At 35.1% G+C, this 26,656-nt stretch overlaps 2 protein-coding genes across 2 annotated transcripts; one reads left to right on the top strand and one right to left on the bottom strand.

Moving 5' to 3' along the window:
- Positions 1 to 1,703: 1,703 nt before the first annotated feature.
- On the top strand, positions 1,704 to 24,660 carry LOC148957279 (DNA (cytosine-5)-methyltransferase 3B-like). Its single transcript, XM_089115515.1, has 23 exons — positions 1,704 to 1,845; positions 2,574 to 2,639; positions 8,296 to 8,328; positions 8,504 to 8,586; positions 9,416 to 9,758; positions 10,329 to 10,484; positions 10,784 to 10,885; positions 11,575 to 11,719; positions 12,409 to 12,573; positions 12,875 to 12,916; positions 13,654 to 13,733; positions 13,970 to 14,017; positions 14,321 to 14,385; positions 14,716 to 14,770; positions 15,215 to 15,340; positions 16,343 to 16,427; positions 16,958 to 17,034; positions 18,878 to 18,946; positions 20,443 to 20,533; positions 20,652 to 20,886; positions 21,903 to 21,978; positions 22,224 to 22,357; positions 22,948 to 24,660. Exons 1-23 carry the CDS (start codon positions 1,828 to 1,830, stop codon positions 23,099 to 23,101), a joined length of 2,448 nt encoding a protein of 815 aa, XP_088971641.1. The 5' UTR covers positions 1,704 to 1,827; the 3' UTR covers positions 23,102 to 24,660.
- Positions 24,334 to 26,632, bottom strand: LOC148957280 (platelet-activating factor acetylhydrolase IB subunit alpha2-like). The gene is made up of 5 exons (XM_089115518.1): positions 26,473 to 26,632; positions 26,253 to 26,342; positions 25,665 to 25,781; positions 24,971 to 25,093; positions 24,334 to 24,660 (listed from the first exon to the last, which is right to left on the bottom strand). The coding sequence occupies exons 1-5, from the start codon at positions 26,536 to 26,538 to the stop codon at positions 24,409 to 24,411; spliced, it is 648 nt and encodes a 215-aa protein (XP_088971644.1). The 5' UTR covers positions 26,539 to 26,632; the 3' UTR covers positions 24,334 to 24,408.
- Between the last annotated feature and the right edge of the window lie 24 nt (positions 26,633 to 26,656).

A 26,656-nucleotide genomic window follows, 5' to 3' on the forward strand; every position in this document is an offset into this window, starting at 1 on the left:
CTAAAATCCCCATCAAACGGAATGAGTAGCTCTTGCAATTGACTTGCTTTAGCTTTGACAAACTTTTATGGTGAGTTCAAAAAGCTTGTATCAGGCTTCCATGATAATAAAGCTACAGCTACACCATTAGCACCCTGTGCGTTATTAGCAATAATGTCCACTGATATCTTTTATCCAAACATTTACCGGCATACCAAAAAGACTGTAGCTTTTCAGCATTTAGCCTATCTTGGACATTATTTGATAAGAATTCAGCTATTGTAAGCATAACTTGCATGTTGAAGCACTTTGAAGATTCCCTGAATCGGTCACTCTTTGGGTATCTCAATCCATTAGAATAGCAGCTTAATAAGAGTTGATGACACTACACGCTATAAGATAGGAAAAAATGTTATCTTATACCTTATCAAATAAATCTTGCAGTACAACAAAGACCCTAATGTCCGTATGAAAATCTTGCAATGTTTTCAATACCACAAATCTTGCCAGTCTGTTAGGCCACCTTCAATGTGATCGATACGTTTTCCAATCCTATAAACAAGGGAACTCGAATGTTTGTCATTGTACAGCGCAATTCCATGTTACTGAGCTTTGGTAAACTGTCTGGAACTTTGTGACGGGTCAACGAAACTTATGATATTTTGCAGCTGATTTTTGTACACTTTTTGTGCCTACAGACAATCGAAAGGATTACTAGATTTGGTGTACTTGTGTTTGATTTCCTTATAAGCAAAAAGGTTTGAGTTCTTATGATAGAAGAACTTCTTATATCCATGTGGATGCGACCCGTAGTGTTTGTGCACCCTGTTAAACTCATCTTCTCTCCAAAGAAAACACAAGCTGCCATCTAAGTAAGCGAAGAGTCCAGCTATTTAATTTGATACTCGACTAAAGTGAAAATGTCCCTTCCAGACAGACCTTTCTTTGATACTTTTGATTTATTCAATAACGCATGTAACTTTAAGTCCGATATGTAGACCAACTCATGGTAAATTTTTAAGAATACACATTTTTATTGTTCTACATCAATTTATCCCGAAGCACTTGTGTACCCTGTCGAAGGCATCTTTTCTCACAAGAAGGCACAAGCAGCCATGGCATCGCTTGACCTTCCAGACTAAGGGGTGGAGGGTCATCAGTAGGAAAATTCACTCACGACGACATAAATAAAGACAAATTTCGGTGATATGATATTACTGACAAACTAAGGCTTTTTGGAACAACAAAGATTTTCGGACAAACTCATGAAAAATTTGGGTGTCCCATCCCCTTCATCCCCCTCCTAAGTATGCAGAGTGCCCGGCTGCTATTACGTAAAAAGCAAATATCATCTGAAGTCTCTGTCAGGAAAAGCAAGACAAGAACTTGAGGACAGTATGGTCCTACTCAGTCAACTTTATTACGAAGAAAAGGCTGGTACTTTGCAAATATTGATGTGATATCATAATGTAAACAAGATGTATCTGCAATGTTTGATATTGTCGAGTGAATTTTTTCTTTCATGCTAATGATTTATTTGTTGTTTTTATACTTTTGTTTGAGTGTTTTATTTCACACAAAATAAAATCATAATGTGTAACAGGGATATATGAAAGGGGGGTGGGGCAATTCGAGGATTTACTACTGATCATTAGGATTTACGGTTACTCCTTGAAAGGGACGCTGCGGAGAACGGGAAGTGCAACCGAGCGTGGCGAAGAAAATAGACTGGTCCATGTGCTCTGTGGCTTGGGTCTTTACTTGCTGCATGGGGATTAGGGCAGAAGTTGAGGCTTGTCTTGCAATTTGGAGATAACCATTTTCTAAAAGAAATAAACATCTACCACAATGTCCCAGATCGAAATGGTGAGTTCAGATATAGTGATATAATCTAACGTATTTTCCCTTTCTAACTGCTTGTTTTCTTCCTGCACAACGCTCTCCGATGGGCTGCAAAATAAATGGCTCACTTCAGTGCACAGCAACCGGCATGTTATTTCTGTCTGTTGCAAAATCTAGGCAAGAGAATGCAAGGCTCCAGGTTATTCTTCGGATTGCATCTGGGGAAAAATACATAACAGTTGACAGTAGTAAACTTGCAATAGACAGTCATAACGGCTGCGTTAGAGACACGGGGCTGTGTTCGGGCACCGCAGAGCAGGGGGGCTGAGGGGGGCCCCCACTTTTTACAAAAATTGCCATGTTGCAAAAGCAGTATGCCAAAGCAAAGCAAATGCAATATATATAATGCAAAAATGCCAAAAGATGCCATATACATTTCGCAAATATTAAGTAATAAACTACCAGGAAAGCCTCTTTTTATACGGGTTTAGCCCCCACCCCCCACTTTTTTAGACCCCCCCCTTTTCTCAACGCTCCGCGGTGCCTGGTGTTGTTGTTAGAATCTATCCCAAAATACATTATTTCCCGTATATATTGTGGTAACAGTTTGTTTCTTTCTCAAGAAAGCAATCTATCAAGAACGCAAAATCTCAAGCAAACACTTTTCTCTTCCCTTTTTATAGCATATTGGCTACTATAAATGTTACAATTTTAGAACTGAATCATTTTTTGATGATTTTTATTGAAAACAGAAACGTTCTGCTTATGAAGAATGGACAGCTCTACAGGACAGTGCAAAAGACCCAACTAACTGGATGGTAGGCACCCTTTATTGGAATTCTATTTTCTAAGGGTAAAAATAATTTACAAGATGCTTGATTGCTTACTTTTTAGACTGTCAGAGGAAATATGATTTGTCGTATGAAAGCAAGTCAAAAATTCAAAGTCTACATAAATTGTATTCTTTGAAGAAGCCAGAATATGATGGTTTGTAACCAATTTCCAAATCATCATCAATCAACTTGACTGCCACTGTTGTTTTCTTCCCTTGTTCCAGCTTAAGAGCTTGAGAACCATTTGTAGAAAGCTGTAAAAGAGTAGTGCTGGACTTGTTCAACCCAGGACAATGTCAAAAAATTTGGTTGCAAAGTTTCTAAAACAATAGACTTACTGCTTTAGGATCCCTATTGCTAAAATTTGTTAGCCAATTGGCCCCCTTTTTGGCCCCCTCTAGCATTTAATCAGTAGGATGTCCCCTACAAAATGGAGCTCTCATTCTGAACAGAAAAGAGAAAACCACTTAGTATTTGAAATGTAATTTATTCAAATTAAGAATTAAACATCAGACATATCAGACATAAAAATCAGACATGAAAGAAATAAAGGCATGAAGCATTATGATTTTCTAAGGAAGGCAACATTTTGCTTGTTTTAAAATGATCTGGTTCTTTGAGCAGGTTTTTTGGAAGATTTCTAATGGTTTGCCTAAACTTTGGCTCCTGGTTGCTGAAAGAAATTGAAATGATTCTGGGTTGTTTTCCACTTTCCGTCAGCCCTTGCATTCCAAATCTGTTGTAGCATCCCTGCGCACACCTTTGTTTTTTGAGTCTATGCTGTGGGAAAATGTTAGAGTTAGGGGGTAAGAGTTAGGGAGTTATAGTTACGGGGTTAGAGTTAGGGGGTTGAAGGTTGAGAGTTGGAGAAAACAAAGAAAAAATCAGTTGCAGAAAGTGAAATATTGATTTGTACCCTTTCATAGGCCAATGATTTACTTATCTTAAAAGTGCTTATCAAGGTACAGGAGGTTTAACATTTTAAGGAGATTTGACCTCAGCCAATATTTGGCTCTCTTTGTTTTTGTTTCCTTTTATAAGCATTCAGTTTTTCAAAGTTTGAAATTTTTAATAAATTTGCATTTTTGTGTTGATTGTAAAGCTTTTGATGTTTATTGGATTGGATTATTGGTACTGCATAACACAATTATGTCTAGTCTTTGCACAACAGCAAAAATGTTGACCTTAAACCACCTGCTATTCAATCCAAAACTTAACTGTTTGGTAGCAGAATCAACTGATTCCTGATTGTGCTTTTAAAAGCTGTTCTTCAGCTCAGATCATGCCCCATGGGTCACATCCCATAGCCTGTGCTGTTTGTACCTCTAGATAATATCTTCACTGCTCTGTCCTTCTGCATGCAGGCAGCTTAGGTCAGAGTTAGGTAACTAAGCATCCAGTGATATTTTTGTCAATGATTCAGATCACAACTCTTGTATGGCTAATAGACATAGGAATCAGGGGTGCACAGGAAGCATGTTTGCATGTGTCTAAAGTTCCTATTTACAGCTAACAGAGGTGCCACTTTTTGCCTATTTGTGTCCTCCACTCTCAGAATACTTTGGCTACATCTATGGTCTGACCTTTTTGCAAACCAGCTGTCTGGTTGTATGGGTTTTAGTTTCAACAATAGAAATTGTGAAGAATGTATCAATATTTTTTATTACCAGAGACAAGAAGATAATATTGTTTGTTTAGCTGGCTGATTCCAAATAAAATAATTTCTTGATGAGTTAGAGAGATACCCTATTCTGTTCTGTGATGTCAAATTTTCTATGAATTTGAGTTTAAAAGTGCTGATGATCTGGGCAACCAATACAGATTGAATGATGAGAGGGGGTTAACTAATATCTAGGGGGCTGCTGCCCCTTGCCCCTTGCCCCTTGCTCTCCTGGCCCTCAAATTGGTCTTGCATAATTTTTTTAAAGAAAGTAAGAGTCATAAGTCAAAATAATCTCAGTTGATAGTTAGTGTTATCAATTTTCATCTTCCTATTTGCCAAAAATAGATCATAGAAATATTTATGCTGTGCCTGTTCTAAAAATTTCACATTAGCCTGTTCTAAAAATTTCACAAAATCGTTCTAAAAGTCGTTTTTGGACGTTTCAGAATTTATCTTTTCCTGTGCATTTAACTGTAGCAACAAATTCTGGCCAAATCTTTAGAAATATGTAAATATTCAAAGCATTGTAATGTAACTCGCGACCTTACAGTCTAAAAGACATTAAGCTGTCATCTGACAACTTCAAATCTGGAGTGGATTTTTTACAGCGGTCTGTACAGTGTAGATTGCGCGATGCGAATTCTATGACCAGAGCAGTGCCGATTTAAGGGGGGGGGCAACTAGTGGCAGTTGCCCTTCCCTCGACGAGTTAAAGCAAGTCTGGCGCCCCTTTTTGGAAATTGTGTGCCCCTTTTGAATAATGAGAATCAGGTGAAAAAGTTTCTGAGACCGGTAGGTTAATTTGCTTCAAGGATTACCTCAAAGTTATGTTTTTTATTCCGAAAACGGATCTGAAATTTTTTTATACAGCGTACTCTCGTCACCAATTTTTGAAAATTTTTCAGCGCCCCTACTACCAACTGCCCCTCCTTCAAGTTTGCTCTGGATCCGCCCCTGGACCAGAGGCTTCGGATGCAAATTGAAAAGTGGGGACCAAGGACACATCAAAAGCCCATAGCAAAAGATTTTGCAAAAAGCTCTATTGTTTTGTAAAAAGGGGGTGTGGGGCAAGTTGCGTTTGCGATGCCGCTTTTCAATCACGCGTCCTTTTTCTCAATTCCCGGAACTGGGTGAAATTCCTCGTCACCAGACTCCTTTGGAAATGGCCTAACAGCCTAACACATCAAAAACTGATGGGTAAAAACACGGTGACGGATGGATAAGATCCTGGTTGAGCTTATGGCAACGGAAATATTATGTTCATCTAGCCATTCATCTTCCCATTGCGCTATGTAGACTGAAGTTATTCATTATTCTATGCAACGAAAAGCTTTTTTTAGGGTCAATATTCAAGCAGATGGAGTATCATTATTCGCCAATTGACTGTTTGATTATATTTGGAGTGAGTTATTGCACATTAACTCTGTTGTTTTTTACACTACATATCACCTATGCATTGCCAAAATTTCTAGACAACTTGAAAGTGAAATTGAAAGGGCCTTTGTTATTTGTAACAGCTCATCCTGATGATGAGTGCATGTTTTTCGGTCCAAGTTTGGTTGAAGCTTTGAATCAAATCGGGAAAGAAAACGTGTACCTTCTATGCTTGACCAATGGAGATTATTATGGACAAGGCACGATTAGAGAAAGGGAATTGCTCCAAAGTTGCGCTGAATTCGGCATGATCCGCGATCATGTGGACATTGTGAAAGCAAAGGATTTGCAAGATGGAAACAGTGAGTGGAATATGGACAGAGTCATTGAAGAAGTATTAAATTCTGTTAAAAAGTTCGACATCAAATATATCGTTACATTTGATGATTATGGTGTTTCTGGACATGTAAACCATCAATCAATTTACAAATCACTTTGCAGAATGAAAAGGAGCAGCATAAACTTACATAAAGACATAAAGCTCTTATCTCTTGAGTCTGTCAACTTGCTTAGAAAATATATATCTATTTTTGACTTGGTCCTTTCAGTAACACATTGTCTTGTTAAACAGTATACTGAAGGAAGAAAGTTAAAGTTAATCATGCTGGATTGGAAGGATATCAAAGTGCCAAGAAATGCCATGTATAGACATAGGAGCCAGTTTGTTTGGTTTAGAAAACTTTATATTGTATTTTCAAGATATATGCTGATAAATACTCTCAATGTAGAAGGATCAGTAGTTTTTGATAGAACTAACCTTGATAATTAATTGATTTAAAATTCTCTAGAAAATGCATTTCCTTTTTGGAATTTCCTATAATCTGTCTATATTAGAAGCCTTTAATGAACAAATGTTTTCCTTAGCAACACCTTATCTTGACTTCTTTGCAATGCCTTGGTCATCATATGTGCTATTTTATGTACAGAAAACACAGAGCAAGAAATTTCTGAGTCATGCAGCCACAATCTTGACTGTAGAAGTGAACTGCACTTAGCTACTATACAACATAGGATACTTATATACATACTGTTACTGTTTACTTAGAGTAACAATAATTGTATGGGTGAAACAGATGATGAGTTAGGTGTGAGTGAAGTTGATTGGTGAAATGAGTAGTGGTGCAAAGAAAAGTTGAATATAAGGGATGCTGCCTAGAAAAAGTAGGTAAATAGAACTGGCTCAAGTCCTACAGTCTCATGGTTTTAGAAAATCTTTTTGATTTTTACATAAAATTTATGTCTGGTTTCATAGCTATGCACTGGAAATTTATTTTGTTATTAAATATATTAACATAACAAAGAATGGAAATCAATGAAGCATAGAAATATTAAATTATTTGTGATGCTGGGTGATATGATTTTAGGACTGCAGAGATGCTTTAATTGATTGATAATTGCTGGTTTTTAGAAATTAGAATGTTTTATCATTCTATTGAAGAAATATGCATGCATACACAGCATTTAATTACATGTAAATATTTGCTTGTAAAAAGATGTTTCTTGAATTGCAACAAATTATAAACATAAGCTTAAATCATGTTGAATTTCAACTGCCTCATCATCATTATCATAATCAAATGGCATTTAACAATACAAATGTCTATGCAAACAAATAAGAAAATTGATTCACTGGGAGTATGGTTTTGCATAAGCTCAAGGATGCACCTTTGTTTTTTGCTCAGCTATATTAGCCGGCAACAGCTACCTCAAACTTGAAAACTTCAAACCAATTGCAACAGAAACTTCAGACCAAGAACCTGCTGTTATCAATTTTGTTTGTTATTTTTCATTGATGCAGGCAATTTCCATGGTGCTCTGCTTTATAAAGGGTCTCATATAAGTGCAAGTTTGTTCTATGTCACTTTGAACTAAGACAATAATTTGAAAAGGCCAAATATGGCATAAATGTTGGTTTGGTCTGTATTCAGTCCAACAAAATCCAGCTTTCTATTTTTGTCAGCTGAATTTGATATGTCGTCTGTGATAGTTTACAAAATTTAATTGAAGACAGGCCTGAGCTGCCCAAAGGTTTCTTTGGCTCTCCATCAACTCGACTCTGAACACTAATTACTTCTAGTTAGAAATAGAATGTGTATAAACCATTCATTGTCTTAAGATTGAGACATCTAATAGTAAGAAATGACCACAGTAGACGTTTCTCTCTTGTAATTCAGCTTATGTCCAAGTTTCTACAGATGACTGCCCCAATATTTGCAAAAAGAGCCCAACTGATGTTTAAAAAGGGTAGACGGACTGTTTGAGTTTTTTAATATTACATGAATTGCTATGTTGAAAAAAATTGCTCCTATTTGGCTAAAAATGTGATAAAAATTTATGTTCTAAAGAATAAAACTGTAGAATTTGCAGGATTTTGAGGCAAAGTACGAATAAATTTTGTCCTGTTGGGCGGATAGAAGATTTCTGAAATATTTCTTCAATTGTTATGTAAGCAACAGTGAAGGGTTGTCACAAACACTTCATATTAAAAAAGCGACTGAAATTCCTCTGAACTCTTTGATAGAATTCTTGCTTCTCCCTTTTCAGTGGGTTCCCCGACGAAAATGCACCGTGGAGAAGGTTTGTTAGTATTTGTAATTTTTGCTCTCAAATCACGTCTTTTTACCAAAGAATCACCTCTACCATCTTATGGATTTTCAACCTCAATTAACCTGTTCTGAGCTTTTCTTGGTGCAAAAATTTTACTTTAAATTTGTGATTCTCGCCTGTTTCTTATTTCAATGTTCTTTGACAGAACACGCCCGATGCCAACCACTCAACTCAGCCGAAAGACTCGATTTCTTCCGAACTTTATAGAAAAGGGAAAAAGCACAACATGTAAATATTCTCCCACGCACGTTTTCTTCGAATTGTGTAGTTTTATATGGATTCTCAGTTAGAAGACGTAGTTATATCGTTTAATTTTAATTTTATGCGTGCAGTTAACCAACTTAATCGTCTTTCGTGAAGATTAATGCGATATTTTTCCTATGAAAGAAGTTCCCCTCAGTTCAGGCCTTAAATTGGTACAATTCTCTCATGTCTTTTCGCTTTCATACATTTACTTATATCCACTTAGGTATTAAGACTGATTTTTATAAATTTTGTTTGGATTTATCAACTCAAATATTTTAATGATTTTTAAGACAAACCTTTATCAATGTTAGGCCACACAGAACTTCAATTTCCCATTGTCTGTCACTGGGATTTCAATATTTTTACCAAGCTTGTTATTTTATCACAATTCCTGTTTTAAAGAATAGAGCCTACCGTCTTTTCCACGCCTTGAAATGAATTTTCAACGCCACGTTTTGGTCCGATTATGTAACATTTCTTCTATCTATGATTTCCAAACATATTGAGGTATCAGGACAGGATTATTGTAGAAGGACTTTATTTGTCTTTTTCATTACTTACTTGCTTCGACGTCACAGGCTCTCCGATCGATGTAGAATCTAACAGTCATCTACATAAGATTATTATTGTATTTTGGCTATATAGCTTTCTATTGCCTGTGATTAACATGAAATTGCCCGTGTTTCTCAAATAAAAGGGAGCAAAAGCAATGGAGTTAAGAGTATACAGAATTTATTGGAATATTAGCAATATGATTGCGCTGAAAGTGTCAAAAGATACCAGAAGGGTGATTTTAATATATGCTTTTCAGAGTTCAAAAGGAACAGAGAACGGGTTCTGATGTTGAAGCCCCATGCAAACGTAGATTAGAATTCGGCAACAACGAGACAAACTTGCCGGAAGAAGATCTGCCAAGTAAGAAGTCGAAAGATGAGAGCCCAGATGATGTTGATGCTAAAAGTGAGAACAAACTGGAGAACATTTCAGAAACAGGAGAACAAACTGTAGCTGAAACTGACGGTGACAGCGCATCTCCAATCAGCAGCAAAAATGGTGATGGGTTGGAGCAAACTCCGGAACAAGCAACGAGCATCTTGCCTTCAACTGGTCCAGGGGTACTGGAAAATCTGAAGTCAGAACAAGAAGAAGACAAGGTAGCAGTAACCCTTTGATAACATAAGATATAATGATGTAAAGCTAATGTCAGCGACAGTTTAAGGGACAAAAGTGTAGACTTTTAAATAGTTAGTTGCACAACACCTTCATGAAAATACCAGTAAAGTATTATACAACCCCCGGCTACCCAGATACTCATTAATATTTTATATATTTCGCTGTAATGATAGTACTACGTAAGCCCAGGGGCGTTAGAGCTAGGGGGCTCAGGGGGCTGAGTTGTTGCTGTTAACCATAAAAATTGGCAAATTTCTGCTTTTGCCTTGTTTTTCACAACATTTTGTGCGAGAGCCCCCTGTTTTATTTTGATATGACTACACCACTGCGTAAGCCAAACAATGAAGTACATTTGATGGTTGTTGCAGATCTGGTCTTTTAGTTAACCCCAAGCAAGTTTTGTATTTCTTATTATTTATTGTCTGAATGGTACACAATTTACATTTAAAGCTATTAATTCGCAGCTTTTTATTAAAAAATGTGAATCCTTGGGTGGTAACTGGTCATTTACACTAGATTGAATTGTTCACGATTTTTGTTCTTGTCTAAAGTCCAGCCAATTCACCGTGAAGGACATGGTCTTTGGAAAGCTGAAGGGTTATGACTGGTGGCCTGGACTTATAATAACATATCGTGAAGCCATGCAAAGACCTCCATTGGAAAACTGTTTTTGGGTCAGATGGTTTGGTGATCATAAAGTATCTGAGGTGATTTTCACAAACTTGTTTTAGTCTTTATGTATTAAGTCAAATTATCTCTTGATCCAGAAAGCGTGGCCTATCTGCTCCATTATCAGGCCATCTTTAACCACGGCATGTTTATAGCTACTCTCATGATAAGTTATCAACTAAAGTTTTGTATTGCTCTCTAGAAAATACGTTTTTTGCTGCAAGAAGCCCATATCCTATATTTTTTGAAACGATGTTATGCAAATACGTTGTTGCTAGAATTTCCTCTTGTCTGCTTCTATGTTTTGGATAAATACGATGTTTTTTCTCACCTCTAGGTCCTTAGTTCGAATTTGACTCAGTTTTTCAACTTTAAAGACCGGTTCACTCCAAACAGAATGAGAGGGATTTATAAGAAAGGGATAAGAGAGGCTCTTGAGGTTTGACAGTGTGCTAAAATTCATCTAATTTCTCTCAATATATCATCACTACTCGTCTAATTAATCAATCGTCACTGAAAATTTTCATTTGAATTAGAATACTTAGGCTACGATTGACGTGAAGCAGTGCCAGTGTCCAGCTGATTTAATTACCCCCAAACATTCCTCTTAATGATGATGACATAGAGGATTTTCCTAAGTTATCTGAACTTTGATCTGGTAGTGCACAATCCCCATTTTTTGGTTGATATTCTATGCGTGATGGATGGCTATTTCCACCTTATAATGAAAATATATTTTATAATCTGTGGTAAAAGCACTTACCTGTTATAAAGCTTGATTTAACCATACACATCCCCAATTTCATGTCCCCAAAACAGTTCTTAAGTGTGACGTCATTTGCAAACAAATTACTGTTATTTTGGTTCTGTTTATAAAAGTAAGCCCCGGTGAAACGAACTGAACATTTAACCCGAACAACCCTCAATATGCCTGCTGTTTCAGGTTATGGGATCCAAACTCAAAAACTCTAGAAATAGATTTTTTTGACCTCATTATTTAGAACTTTATTTGAGTGCTATTGTAACAATAAACTCCTACTTTGAGGATCTATCCGATGTAAAGATGAGTTTTTTCCTGTATAAGCCGAATTCATTAAACACCTAAAAACAACAGAAAATTGGTTTCAGCTTGCTGCAAAGAGATCTTCAAAAATTGGCTTGCCAGTAGGAGGGACAAAGGAAGCAGAAGACGAGCGGCTAGACACTTTAATTCAGTGGGCGAATGAATCATTTGCTCCTCTAGGAATCGAAGGCCTGACACCAAAATATGTTGGTATGATTTACCTTAGCGAACTTCCAATACAATCGTAAACGAACAGTTAGTCATAAAAACTTGAAATAAAGAGGAAGTACGGCACGTCCCTTGATAGAATGCACCGAAATATTTTTTGCTTTACCTCTATTTCTTTATCAATCTTCTTGGTCTTTTTAATGCTCTGAAACTACAACGATCCACCACTCTTCTCTCTGCTGCGCGTTTTGTAGCCGTTCATTTGAAATAGCACAAGTTCGACATCTTCTTTTGTGTCTGCACTATAGTTAAGATTTGCATTTGAATCTCTCAAAAAGTTATGTTAATTTATTCAAAGTATTTTCAGGAGATATGTTATTTCCAAATATGACAAGACCCTGCACTCTTTAACAAGATAGTAGTGAAAGCACGAGGAGACAGGATAGAATGAGCAGAATAAAACTAAAATCTGATTATGTAGAGGAATAAACTCAAAAGGGGATAACTCAGTCATTAAAGGGACTTTTGCAGGCAGCTAAAGGCTCTGGGTTTTGGTGGTTTAAATCTTTAATTCACCTTTGTTAATGTGACGTATTCCTTCCAATGTGTTAGTGTATGCGTAAATTTTGTTGTCGTTACTTTGAAATTCAGCAGCAAAAGCTGTACAATGGGTTTCATGGTCGTTTAGAATTTAACAAAGAATAAAAGGCAAGGGTTATGTTTTATTGCAGAAGAAGACGATGTTTCTTCATCCGAAGACGAAGTTGAGAGTGACAAAGCTGAGAAACCAAAGTTAGATCATCATAAAGAACACCCCGTGAAATTTTACAGAAATGACAACAAAGATAGATTTGGGAAACCAATGTCCAATCCTATTTTAGCCGAAGACGTCAAAGGTAGCATTTTGATTGTTTCAATTTATTTCAATTTGTGAAATATATAATGTTTCAGTGGTTTTTCACTTTGTCTAGCAGTGATATAAGAAAGTTCAATTTTTGCAATAAGTAGCTGTTCAATTTTTTTTTATAATCTTCTTTTTTAAAAGCCATCAATTTTGTTGACAAATTTTCTAGTGTTTTATACTGTTCTTGAGAAGAACTCTCAAGGATTTGTTGTGGAGATTTTTAGTTACATCTAGTCATCCCATACATCGCCTGTAATCTAATATCGTTACTGATATGTTTTTGCTTTTTCCAGCTCTTTTTAACGAGGTCCTTGATGGCAAGCGGAGCATCGAAAGTAAGGAATATAAATTAGTTTCTTTTTGTATTTTTTTTGTCTATATTAATTGTAGGAAGCTAGACACTGCTCATTGCTGCGTGAACATTGAAGTGCAATTTTTACATGACCTAATCACTTCAATTTCATGTAGTAAAAGCTTTTGGGTTGGAAATTTTTAGCTCCGTAGAATGATAAGCATGGCTGGAATTATTGGCAAGAACGTCATCTATAAGAATAACATCTTTTGTAAAAAATGTCAGTGCAAAATATGTTAAAATCAACTTAAGAACAAAGCATATTGAACAAAGCATATTGAGCAAAGCCTATTGGGCATCCTATCGGGTATTTAAGCACCTAAAAAGCCATTGTAGCTGGTTTGTTTCGTGTCCAAACTAGCCTAGGCCTGGCCTTGGATACAGTTAACCTAGTCCGAGTCCGGTCTAGTTTGCGAGTTCTAGTATTGTGGACAAGGCATTAGACTCCTGAGAAGCCGTCACTTGTGAAGGTTTTCAGTCAAAGTATTCAATCAATCAAGTCGAACGGTCAAGAAACTGCAGGGAAGATGTTGATGTTTCAAACGAGTAGTACAGCACCTTGCCTGTGCTACAGGGAAGATGTATCAAAGCTTAAGGGTATTTTCCGGATGAAGAACAAACCCTTTTTTGAACACGTGGCATTAGATTTACAGTAACTTTCGACAGTTGTTATAAGGTCATTATGCACGTATGTTGTTGATGTTTCATTGATTTAACTAGGTCTCTGCCTGGCTTGTGGAGACACAAAGATTTCCATACAGCATCCGCTGTTTGACGGGGGCCTTTGTGCTGAGTGTCAGGTAAGTCTCAAACGTTTGTTAATGTATTTGTATTCTGTAATAAGCGGAATATTAATATGTACTATGCTGCTTTCGATTTCAAAGTCCATTTTGACTTCTACAAGGTTATCGGTTGACGACATAACCTCTTAGTAACGAAGGTCTCAACATATTCATACATAGGATTGTCCAAAGATGAATCTCTAATTTTAGGAAACCACCTGTACGAGTGTAAATTTCGTTTGTTTTCTTTGCAGGAAGCCTTTGTAGAGGGTTCTTATCTATTTGACGAAGATGGATCTCAGGTGAATTTTTGTCTCACTTATTTTTTCATTTATCATCTAGGTTTTCTTTTCTTGGCGTATTTCTTATTAATTGTGACGTAATATCTTTTGCTTGGTTGCAGACTCGACGTATACAATAATTGTCTTACTACAGCAAGTCTCCGTTAACTTAAATCTGAAATGATCGATAATCAACAACAAATGAAAAAGTCTCCTATTTTTTGTTGTACCGAATTTCCAACCAGTTTACGCAGATTAGGATCTTGTTACTTGTATTTTCTCATTCTTTTTGTCACCTTGCTCTAGTGTAGTGTCTTGTTTCAGATGTATTGCAGCATCTGTAGCGATGGGAAGGAGGTTTTGATGTGTGACTCACCAGGATGCTGCAGGTATAAAATTCTTTTTGTGAATGATAATTTTCAATCCATAACATTGACGTGCTTGCAGCCAACGTGGATGACCCCTCAACCCCCTATTTCGTGTGGATGACCCCCTTTCTAACTATAACATCAAAACTTAGGTAACGATATAGTATTGTCAACGACCGCAAGCGCTCTTTGATGATGAAACGAACCACTAAACGTAGTTTCTTATTTTGTATTTTTATGTCATCCTACTTGCACATGATATTTCTTCTGTTTCTGACTGCAATTCCGTGCAGGAATTTTTTTTTAAATGTTATGTGTTCCGATTCTATTTCTTTCTTTTGCATGTTATAGATCATACTGTGGGGTCTGCATAGATATGCTTTGTGGAGTAGGCACGACTGTGAAGGTGAGGTATAACAGAATTTTCTTTACAGCTGTTTGTGTAATTTTGAGCTGAATAAGAAAATGCTGTTGAAATCAGTAAAACAATATATTTTAGACTGATTTATGGTATTATAATAATTTTATACATGTGGGGGTCCATTAATTAGCTCTGCTATTAAATCCCTTTCCAATCATTTGGTTTATTTATAAATAATCAATTTGATTTGTTTCCGTTCGATTTAGGCATCCAAATCCAATTCAACTAATTTGTTGTTCTTTCATTCACAGGTTTTAGTTTACTTTATTTACTAGTTTTCATTAGTTATATTTATCATTGATTGTAATTCCTTGTAATTCCTTGTTGGTTGAAATGAAAATTCTTGTGCCTTATGTCTTATGTCTTGAAATAATAATATTCGCAACACTTTAAATCGTACATTTTTTATATTTGAAGCTGTTTTTTCAGATTTCTTCGCAAGAGAATTGGGTGTGTTTCATGTGCTCTGGGGAGACGATCCGTCTGTTGAAGCGAAGAGAAAACTGGCAAGAGCGTCTCAGAGAGATTTTCCTTACTGACGAGGAGGATGAATATGTATGATTGTCATCTGCAACTCCTTTTACTTCTGTCTTTTCTTTTCAATCTTAGAGTAAAGTCCTGAAATGTTACTATCAAGGACAGTCTTTTTTAAACAAAGGCATTTCAGTTACTAGACCCTAGTCACGCCTAGTTGCTATTTTTTTAAGGGCAGTTCCTCTGAAGCAGGGAAAATCAGGGGGCTGTTGAAAAATGGGGGTGTTATTGCAAAGACTAAGATTTGATAAACAGGGGGTTTTAATGAGGGGGGGGGGGTTGACCTTTTCGTGAGTGAAAGTATTTTTTGAAAAATGATTGCAAGGACATTTTGAATTTCGAAATCTTGGTCCAAAATTTTCGTCCATAAAAAGGGGGCTAGATCAATATCACAAACTATTGCAAAAATAACCTGACCCGAGTGTATGAAAATTGGGCCTAGGGAACAATGAACATTTTCTGAACTCTGCCTTAAGAGATGAAAAAAGAGTCTTCAGTCCCCATAACTAGCTTTGCTTAGTACTTTCAAATGTACTATATCTTATTAACTCTAAAGATTTTTCCTAATTACTAATGATCTTTAGATTTTTCATTAATTTACACCTGCAAGCTATGCTTTTCTGTATGCCTTTTTCAGTTAAACGTTCCTCAGCATTGATTGACTTTTATTGATATTACTAGTAAGAATGGGATTTTCTCGAAAAAAATTTTTATCATAGGTTCGACTGATCACAGTCTTTTAACATATTTCGTTGCACTGCCAAATTTCTTTTCACTAACACTACATTAGCATTAACACTACAGACTATCAACCTTGTCAACTCTTTTGCGCCAGCAATGCGCTAAGCAGGAATTAATTTAGACATGAACCTGCCTAAAAATATTTCTACTCTTCCAATTTATCTAGCTTAATATAATATGGTAAATTCCATTATTAGTTTTTCCCGAGAAGAACGTTCTTCACTTGTTTTCTTTCGTGTTCATCTTGAAACATTTAAAATTATAAGAGTTTTTCATTTTCAGCCACCTCTTAGTTGTGTACCTGTGATACCATTGAAAGAACGACGACCACTAAGAGTTTTGGCATTATTTGACGGTTTAGCATCAGGTAAATGTTTAAAAATTTAAATTACTGAATGATATCAACAGGGGCAAAAACTACACTTGCTAGGTAGTTTTGTGAGGTTGTATGGAAATATGATTTTATTTCTTCTTTTAGTTAGAGCAAGAACTGCATATCAAGGACTAATGAGATTCAGGGACAATGATGAGATATCTTCCATCGTCCATTATAACTTTGTCTCACCCTTTAGTAGGCTAACTCTAGCAAACACCACCTCGTTAAAATGTGTTAAAGGCAATCTGTCACGACGTTGATTAGTTATAAGAACAAAGGGATTTTTATTGTTTCCAGTCCCCCTTTAATTTATCGCATTGTAAAAAATATGTCGGAGCGCTGTTCCAGCTATTGTTCTCGTTAACCAATCCACAACGAGACAGATTGCCTTTAAACTTTGCCTCGAAGCATCAATAAGCTGATGGAAAAGTAATTTTTCTTTTCTTAAACGTAATTGCATTTTTCTATCCTGTTTTTCTGTTGTGTTTTCTGTAAGCGTTTTATTGTTTGTTCCATCAAAGGATTGGTAGCAATGAACCATCTTGATCTGGAAATTGAAATCTACTATGCTTCAGAAATCGACTACAACGCCAATACGGTAGGAGTCCATGGCAATTTTATAATTAACATACCCGCGTCTATACCTGTAAGATGCAAGGGCACGAGCTTTGGGACTGGAGAGGTCAGTAGTTACCCATTTTGCCAGAAAATTCTCTGTCCTTGCTGAATATGATTTCGGGGAAGGTCAATGCCAGACCATATTTCATATTCATTTTTTTACACTATTAACTTATATGCTTTAAATAAAGACGATGAATTAATTTAACATGTATAGATAGTTTGAATAATACAAATCAATTGAAGAAAGAATTTTTAAGGATAATGAAAATTTATGTCAACTTCTATCCAGGATATCATGTTTTATCTTTTCATCTCAACATAATGTTTTTTTCAGTTCTTTGAATTAGCTTATAGTAGAAAGTTTCTTGTTATTCACAGGGATTCTATTCCAACAAGATAGCAAAATATGTGGATTTTTCCTTGAGTGTTCTAAGATTTACCAAGGAATCTTTATATTTTGTAAAATTATGTCCTATAGCCAGAAAATTAGGATTGAAACTGAATTTATTCCAAAGGTTTTCTGATAACGCCAGTCAAACGACACTAGTATTTAAGGTTTTGTTTGGCCAACGATCTTTATGCTTAGCTGTTCTAATGATGAATATGACTCTGTTTCTATAATGGGTTCCTAGATTCAACCTTCAACTTTCTGAAAACGGTAACCAGCTGAGACCGATGAAGAATGCTTTTCAGCCTTCTATAATCTCGTTATTTTAGACGTTCATCTATAGTTAATTCCCCTTCATTTAATGTGCATGGTCAATTATCATATTTTCGGTTTTTGTGTATTTCGACTTGATTTCTTACGCCACATCCACTCAGAGACTCTATTCAGCTTCTCTTTTCCAAGTAATGCAAGTCTACCATTTCCATTACATTTTTGTCATGAGCATAAAAGCAGTTTTAGATTATTGTGGGAATTTTTCAAATCGTTTGAATAAGGTATAAATAGAATTGGAACTAGACACGATTCTTGTGGAACATTATAAGCAACTTCTTGATGCGACCCTATGCAACTTTTAATACAGTACAGAATTTCATTTATTTAAGTACTCGGTAATCTCATTTTATTAAGTACTCGGTAATCTTGGAACACCCCTATTTATAACTGACAAATTCATAATCATAGTCAATGGGGTGCTTATTAAATTGACGTTGTCTTAATAGGAATTTAGAACTAGCATTTTAGGAATTTAGCCATTTTGATGCCTTACATTCTTTAATAGCCTTAAGGCTTTAAATGTGTATTCCTTGGTTTTTCGAGGAATCATCGTTTTGATAACTTCCAACTGTAGCAGCAATGTTTTCTACTACTGTTTGGGTTCTACAGGGTCCAACAACAAGATGCCAACAATTTTTCAAAAATTGATGTACCGTGTTTACTCAAATAAACAACAGACCCTAAATAGACCTTTTCAACTTAGTTCTTTGTAATGAAGAACAATTCGCCAGCTAAAAGTTTTTGATTATGAAATATATGATTATGAGGTGTTTTTCAAGTAAATAGGGTAAACGTTTCATAGCTAAAGTGCATGCGGAGAAGTGTGCTGAGTTGAATTTTGCTCGCTTGCTTTGCTCCATCCTGATTTGAGCTTATATGAATTTAAGCTGATGTGAATTTGAGTTTAGTGATTATTAAATGTTACCACTGCGTTAATATTTTTAGAATCCATTCAATTAAAAAACGTAAGCTTGTGCGTACTCTACAGCTATAAAACTTAAGTGTTGTTAATTTGTTGCTGACAAGGCCCGCTTTGACAATGAGTTTAAGCTTGTGTATGTGTTTACTGAAAGCTTATTTGAATTTTTTTTCATTTTAGGTAACCAAAGTAAAGCATTGCGGAGACATAAAGCAGCTAGGAGATGTTAAACTTATAACTGAGAAAACAGTAAGTTCTGTTTTTTTCTCCTTTCATAGGTTTAAAGACTTATTTGCTGTATTAATTCTATAACACTTGAATTCTATCTGGACATATGTACCATTGAGGAATATGTGACAATACCACCTGCCCTTGCTTAGCAAGTGCAGAGTAACAAGGTTTGCTTTCGGCCATTTCGAAAACACAGAACATGTGGAAAAGTGAAATTTTGCTTTAAGCTTCTGGAATGGAATAGATAAACAAAGCAATATAGGTCATAAGACCTTATTTTTAAAGGAATGCGAATTCCGCATTTTCCGCGTTTTCGATTTTGAACAAGGGTGAATATCGAAAACGCGGAAAACATGGAAAATGCGGAAACCTTTAATAACCAATTATATTTGCTAATTTGATGACAAGAGAGGTATATAATGAGTTATTAAGCCTTTGATAAAGTTTAACACAGATTTTGTGGCTGCAAGAACAACTAACGCCATTCAAACCTGTCTTATGAATACAAGGCAGTTTGTCTTAAACAGCTCTTACGTTTGCACAAATCTGCCACAGAAATCTGTCCCAGCCGATTTCCCAAGAGGTTTACCTACACAATCTCTGTGTTCAATAAGAAAACAAATCGGATACATTTCATCATTACCTTACTGGTCTAACCGGTAAAAATGGTGGAAGATATGAAAGTTTGTGTTCATGTCTATATCATATGTAAGATAAGAAGGTAAATTCTCTTCCAGATGTTTCAATGCAGCTTTCCAATTTTCCAAATACATTTACTGGGTGTTAAAGTCTACTGGCCATAGGTCAAATATTATTCATGTCTGCATTATTATATTTTTCGTTTTGTGACCCTTCAACTCCCCAGTTAGGAAGGTTAAGATGTGCAATAGCTTGCCTTTTCTAAGGATGGTTTCTTGTAGTTTCATAAGCTGTAGACCAAGAGTCCCTAGACTGATTTCCAAACCAGAGATGCCATAAAGAGTTGTAGGGTATGGGGTGAAGTAAATAAATTTTACATTTTGAGGGTAAAGGGTGACCTGCCTGCATGTGCCTGGTGCTCTGGCATCCCTGTATCAAACTTGCTACCAGAGGGTTACAAATTGACATGAATGATAAGTGGGTAAATTACAAGTAATCGTTAGTCTTTAATGTGGAGACAATATTGCACTACTCTTCTTTAATCAAAGCAATCAAGCTAGCACTGAAATATGTTTTGGTAAGGTGATCTATCTACTGAAAAAGCACTTGCTTGATAAAAAACACTTGTTTGAAAACACAGGGAAATATGTCATCCGAATTGTTCAGAACACACTAGCATGCTCTTAAAAATATTGTGGCAAAGTCAAAGTCATTCTGCCAAGTGCATCAAAATAGTTTGCACTTTTGAAATAAAAATCAGATCTTTTAAAGGCCAGAAATTTATTCACATTTCTACAGTTATCGGTTGTTTATGGCCAAATTATTGTAAATTATTTAGCTTTTATCACATGTTCCTTATCATCTTTTATCAACAGATAGAGGATATAGGCCCATTTGATCTTGTTCTGGGTGGTAGTCCTTGCAATGATCTTTCTATTGCCAATCCAGCAAGAAAAGGAATTTATGGTATGTGTGATAGACTCTGGTAGTTATGCTTTTTTTAAATATTTCGTTTGGATGTAATATTTTCTTGACTTTTAAACTTTCAGGCATGCATATGTTAAATTTTCCTTTCCATTTTCAGAGGGTACTGGCCGCTTGTTCTTTGAGTTCTTTCGCATCCTCATGTACTGTAGACCCCCAGCAGGCTCTAAAAGGCCATTCTTCTGGTTGTTTGAAAACGTGGTTGGCATGCGTCATGAAGACAGAAAGGTCATTTCAAGATTTTTGCAGTGCAACCCAGTCATGATTGATGCCAAGGATGTGTCTGCCCAACACAGGGCAAGGTATTATTGGGGCAATATACCTGGCATGAAAAGGTATCCAATAGAGTTCTATATTGAGATGTTCTCTAATGCACAGAAATTTCAACATTTGACCCCATTATGAAGAAACAGCATTTGATAATTATGAAAGTGAAAAATCATCTGAATATGTAAAAAATTCCGTAAGTTATAGCCATTCAAAGATGTGAAGTTTTCCTGATGAATTACTGTTATTTTAGCTTGCTTCATAAAGTCTAGAACATAGACCAAATAAAAGAGATTTGGTGCTAATTTAACCAATCTTTGCTGATTTGCATCTTATCTAGCTGATTTTGCACATTTACGGGTGTTTCATGATGCCCTTTAAGCTCGATGATCCAAATCTGAAAATTCTTAAAATATATTTTTATGACATCATCGCTTAAGAACTCTATGATGATGATTAGTGTTGAAGATCATAGTTGTTAATGGATGATAATTATGTTTTTTCATCCATTGATTTCAATTCTATGATGTAGCCAAGTCAGTATAGACAGCGGGGGATGGTAGGGGAGCTGTAGCCCCCCATAATTTGCTAAAACAAGTTTGCAATGCTGGCTGCCCCCCCCCATAATTTGCTAAAACAAGTTTGCAATGCTGGCTGATTTTAGCCTATGCTGTTTTTTCTACAATGGGTTCAAAAGGCTTCATCATTGTCATTGGCAAGACCTTATGACAAGAGGGTTGGCTTGAAGAAAAGAGATTTTTAATGAATGATTCCCAGCTTCTACTAGTTGTTGTGTAACTGTTATTTTTATTTAGACCTGCTGTATGAACATATTTTAAATGTTTTTGGGATTTTCGGCTGTTAAAAATAATAGGAAAATGGCACTACAGTCACAATTTTGTATAAAACTTGTGTGTATTGACAAAAGAGCAATGCCAACGGAATTTTTAGGAAATTGAAACTTTGGTCCTCTTTCTGGTTTCTCTGAGTTTCATACATGCACCCCAAGTTGTTTTTTCATGCCTACAGCCCTGGATTTAGCAAGACTATTTTGTCTATCTTTTCCATTTTTAAAACATTTCAGGCCTGCATACCCACTTCCTGGTGATAAGCTTGAACTTCAAGAATGCTTGGAGCCAAACAGTGGTCGCCAAGCAAGGGTAGGTTTATTTTTATCATGAAATCCTACAGTTATGGTGCTCTCTATATTTGACTTATATTAGCTTTCAGATTTTACCATGATTCAGATTACACAACACTTAAAATCTCATTCCCTAGTGCTGACCTGCCTTTTGTTTTGCATCCATCAATAACTGTCTTTGATTGCCTGAAACCAAACTTTTCTGCAGCCTTGAGCAATGTCACAGCTTTTGCACAACAAAGATGTGTTATATTTTTCTTACAGTTTAACAAAGTTCGCACAATAACTACAAAGTCAAACAGTCTTAAACAAACAAAAGAAGCAGTTATGCCTGTGGAGGAAATGAAGGATGATGGAAGCTCAAAGGAAGATGTCCTCTGGTGCACTGAAGTTGAAAGGTGATTTAGATAATGGAAAAGAGCTATCATTGGATTGTTACAGCTTTTACTTAACCTTGTTTGTGATTCCTAAACCTAGCAAAAGTTTGACAGGAATGATTGTGCATGATCATTGTCCTTTAATGTTCTCAATAATTGTTGTCACCATTGATTCTGCACATAACGGACATCAATTTTACCTTCATTGTGAGGAGGTACTTATTGTAAATTCTGCACAACTTTCCATACAGAAAAGGAATTTAGGTGTAAAAGTTTACCCTTATGTCATTACTATTTGATGGTCTCAATGGTTGTTTTTGTTTCATTATTGGGAGGGTGTAGATACTAGACAAGATGAATTTGTCTGGATGATGGTTTGTGGAAGATGATGAATAAAAATATGCATTCAATTCCCATTGAACATTCAACAATTCAAATCCTCAAGAGAAAGTGAAAGTTGTTCAAAGTCATCAAAATTTGGCCCATAAATAAATAGTTATGACCCGTAGAAAATAATTTTGTTTCAATTTAGCAGTCTAATTATCAGACTAGACTGTAGTAACATTGTTACTTCCAACTGGGGCTATTCATATTTTCTGCTTCTTTTAAAGGCTGTTTGGTTTCCCAGAACATTACACCGATGTTGCAAATATGGGCAGATGCCACAGGCAAAAACTTCTGGGCAGTGCTTGGAGCATTCCTGTTCTCCGTCACATCTTTGCACCCTTGAAAGATTATTTCAAATGTTCCAGGATGCAGAAGTAGATTATTATAGGTGAATCTTTTAAACCAAATAGACTTTAACTACAGTGTTTTATTGGTTTTAATCAATCTTAGGTATGACCATTTCAAACTATCTATTAATTGAAGGTTTTTGGTAGAATTCCTAGACAAGAAAAATTGATAATCACTGTTTTTAGACACCATATTTCTCTAAAAGATTTATAGTTTAGTACATCCAGTTTTAGATCTGAGCAAAGTGCCATTTATAAAGCATCAATTGGCATATAGATGTAGGTGTTGGTTTGCAGGTTTCATCCAACAACAGGTTTCATCTAAGCAATTTAGAGAAAGTTTTAGGTTCTTTTTAGTTTTTATTCTGATTTTAAAAGATTGAAATAAACTATTTTTATCAGCTTTTGCTAATTATGTTGATCACTGAGGTCATTGTTTTTTAAACTGAGAATAAATTGTAAAACTTTTTAAACAAACTGTTCAAATAAAGAGACTTTTTCTAAGATTGTTTTTAGAAACCTTTTAAATAATTTTCGATATTTATATTTTTTATGAAAAGTATTTTACAAAGATTTATAAAGCTGACTTTTTGTGTGTTTTTCTCTTGCAAATTCAAAAGCCCTATATGAATAAATTTATCTATTATTTCTATTCATATCTGTAATAAATCTACAAATGATAGGAATAGAGCTGTCACGATACAACTGCATTTAAAATGTAAATTTAAGTTGTACATTCAAAGACAAAAAGAAAAATACATTAATTGACTAAAATATATTTATAAAATTATTAATCTACTGATACAATAAATTTCTACATAAACCTAAAAATCCCTAGTCTCTTTGTTCAAAATTATTTGGAGAACATTTTTTCAATATGCAACCTTCGATATAAAGTGTAATATTTGTGAAAGTATTCAATCATAGAGGGAATTCAAAATGGAAAGGGTTCATTCGCAGTTGGTCATAAGAACATTGGATCCTGATAGGTACATTTATTAGGCTTTCATCTTTAACTACTTTCTCCTTTGAGAAAATAATAATGGGAATATATCTACAAGTGGTAGAATTTTAGTACTATTTCAAAAAGGTGACTGTTTGACTGCATTAGCTAATTTACCTTGTCATGTGATGAGGTGTGTTGATTCAGTTTATGCTTTCATTTTAAAATCAAATCAATATAAAATTTCCTTTGCTTTTTATATTTCTTGCAATATCTCTTATAAGAGACAATTTAACCTGTTAAGAAACCACCTCTTTAAGTCTCTTTTAAGGTTATGGTATCAACTAACTACTATGTATTTGCTTTTGCTACAATTTTGTGATTTTGAATTCCCATTATACAATGCCAAAGGTTTTAGTAATGTGTTTGTGGATAATGTTACAAACTTTACCATTTGCATGTCTTGTAAGATGCAAATAGTCACGCATATCACTTGGTTTTATCTGGCCACTTGAGGTTACAAACCCTGGATCTGCATTCAGAAAGGTAGTATTTGGCACATTTGGAACCATTCTTTCAAGCGCAGTATTAACCTCCATGTTTTTATCTCTAAGCTTGTTTGGCTTTTCTCCTCGAGGTAAAAGACCCTGAAATTGAAAAAATATACTTGGCAAAATAATGGATGATATTTTCCAGATTTCTCTAACTCAAGCAATTATTCCAATTTGGTAGTACTAAAAATCAATCAAGTTTTCTAATGATGTTGTGGTAAACTTGACTTATCAAATACTGATTCCTTTTATATGCTGGAGAGTTGCCTGATCCCAAGAAATACTGAACCCCCTGAAGTAAGAACAAATTGTGTCAAATTTGAAAACAGAAAGGTAGGCCACCTCAGATTGAGCCCTCTATCAATTCTATTAAAAGGGAAAATAATATCAAATTTGATATACTTACAAGAAAAAGAATTTTACTTTCTGGTTTTTTTTCTTGGATTGTCCAGGCAATTAACTCAAGCCCCTCAACAATCTCTTCGACTGTGCTATGGTGATTGTTTGTACCAACAAGTATGATAAAAAGCTAAAATGTTGAATTGCAAAAACATTTTGTCAAGTTTGAAGGAATAAGTAAGCAGTTACTCTTTAAACTGAAAGATAATGAAAATAGAGTTTTGTACATTCTTGCCATAATTGTTTTTATAGCAAATAGTAAATTTTTCAGTAAGAATTTAATAACTTTATTTTTTAGTTTTTAAATCTTCCCTAACTCCATGTTTGTTAAGCCTATAGTTTATCATTTTCTTGATAGGATAACTGTCTAGCTGTTAAGAAACTGTTTTCCAGTCTTGATGATGACTAGGTTTTTGTCAATATCTTGTTCAAGCAGTCCTTAAAACTTCTTGCTAAGCCCTTTTTTAAATCTTCTTTGCTTGAAGTGATCAAAACCATATCAATGTGATATACAATTGGTCCTTGTGATAAATAGATAGATAGTATTTTTGTTATGTCTAAATACTCTTGAGGCTTGAGTTGACCCACAATTTTTATGCACTTGGTTAAAGCTCAACTTGAATGTGTGCCTCTGTACAAAAATCCAGATTACTTATGACTTTGTAGCTTAATTACTAATTACTTGTCAGTTTCATGCTTACCTGAGGATTTACACAATCAAGTTCACCATGCTCTAATCTCCAAAGTACATTTTCAACTGTATCGCCTCCAATTCCAAAGTTTAGTGAATTCATTGGTTTAAAGTATTGATCCCATGCCTATAGATTTGATAAGAGAGTGATTAGTGAGAGTGATTTTGATAAGAAAGTCTCTTTGTGTATTTTTTTAACACATAAACATATATTTTCTTTGCAGTGCTTCTTTTCGGCAGGTTTGTTATTTACTTCATGCTCTACAACTCATTAGTAATTTGTCTTCAGGCGCTTTGATTTCATGTTCATCATGATATCTACCAAACAAATTTTTTAATGAGAATAAATCATGATAATGTATACAAAGGTGTTAGATATTCTTAAATAACACCTTAAAAGACCAAATATACTTGACACATTATTACATGGTTCCAAAATAATGAAAACTTGAAACCTTTGTATACTTTTAGGCACTGGAACTAGTTTTTAAATTTAAATAGGGTCAAATCATTATCTAGCTTTTTGTTGATATTAATAATTATAATTATCACTAACTGGTAACATGAATGAAAAAGAATGTGTATGTGTGTACATTACCTCATTATCCTGCATTTGAAAAACAATGGAATCTCCAAGAAATACAACTTTTGGATTTAGCATTCTCCCTTCAGATATAAACCTGTTGTGCTGGAAACAATAAATGGAAGTTAGTATTTTGTCTTGATACACGTCATCAGGTCATTCTAATTTTAATAGGCTTATGCAGTGCAGGGCAGGAGTAAGTATGATCTAATGGAATTAAAAACAAACACTTTACCATGCTCATCCAGCGCCCATCTCCTTGAGCATCTTCCACTGCCTTTCCAACAATTGAAGAGATCATTTTTGCTTTTAAATGTTAAATTAAATTTTTTAAATACGAAAATGAAACGAAAAAGAAATCAATACAAAAGCCTCGTTCCCACTTCTCAGAAAAAGGCTAGCAGTGTTTCCATTGACAA

The sequence above is a fragment of the Rhopilema esculentum genome, unplaced genomic scaffold (assembly GCF_057945365.1).
Source record: "Rhopilema esculentum isolate cy_ngs unplaced genomic scaffold, ASM5794536v1 HiC_scaffold_34, whole genome shotgun sequence".
NCBI classification, from domain to species: Eukaryota; Metazoa; Cnidaria; class Scyphozoa; order Rhizostomeae; family Rhizostomatidae; genus Rhopilema; species Rhopilema esculentum.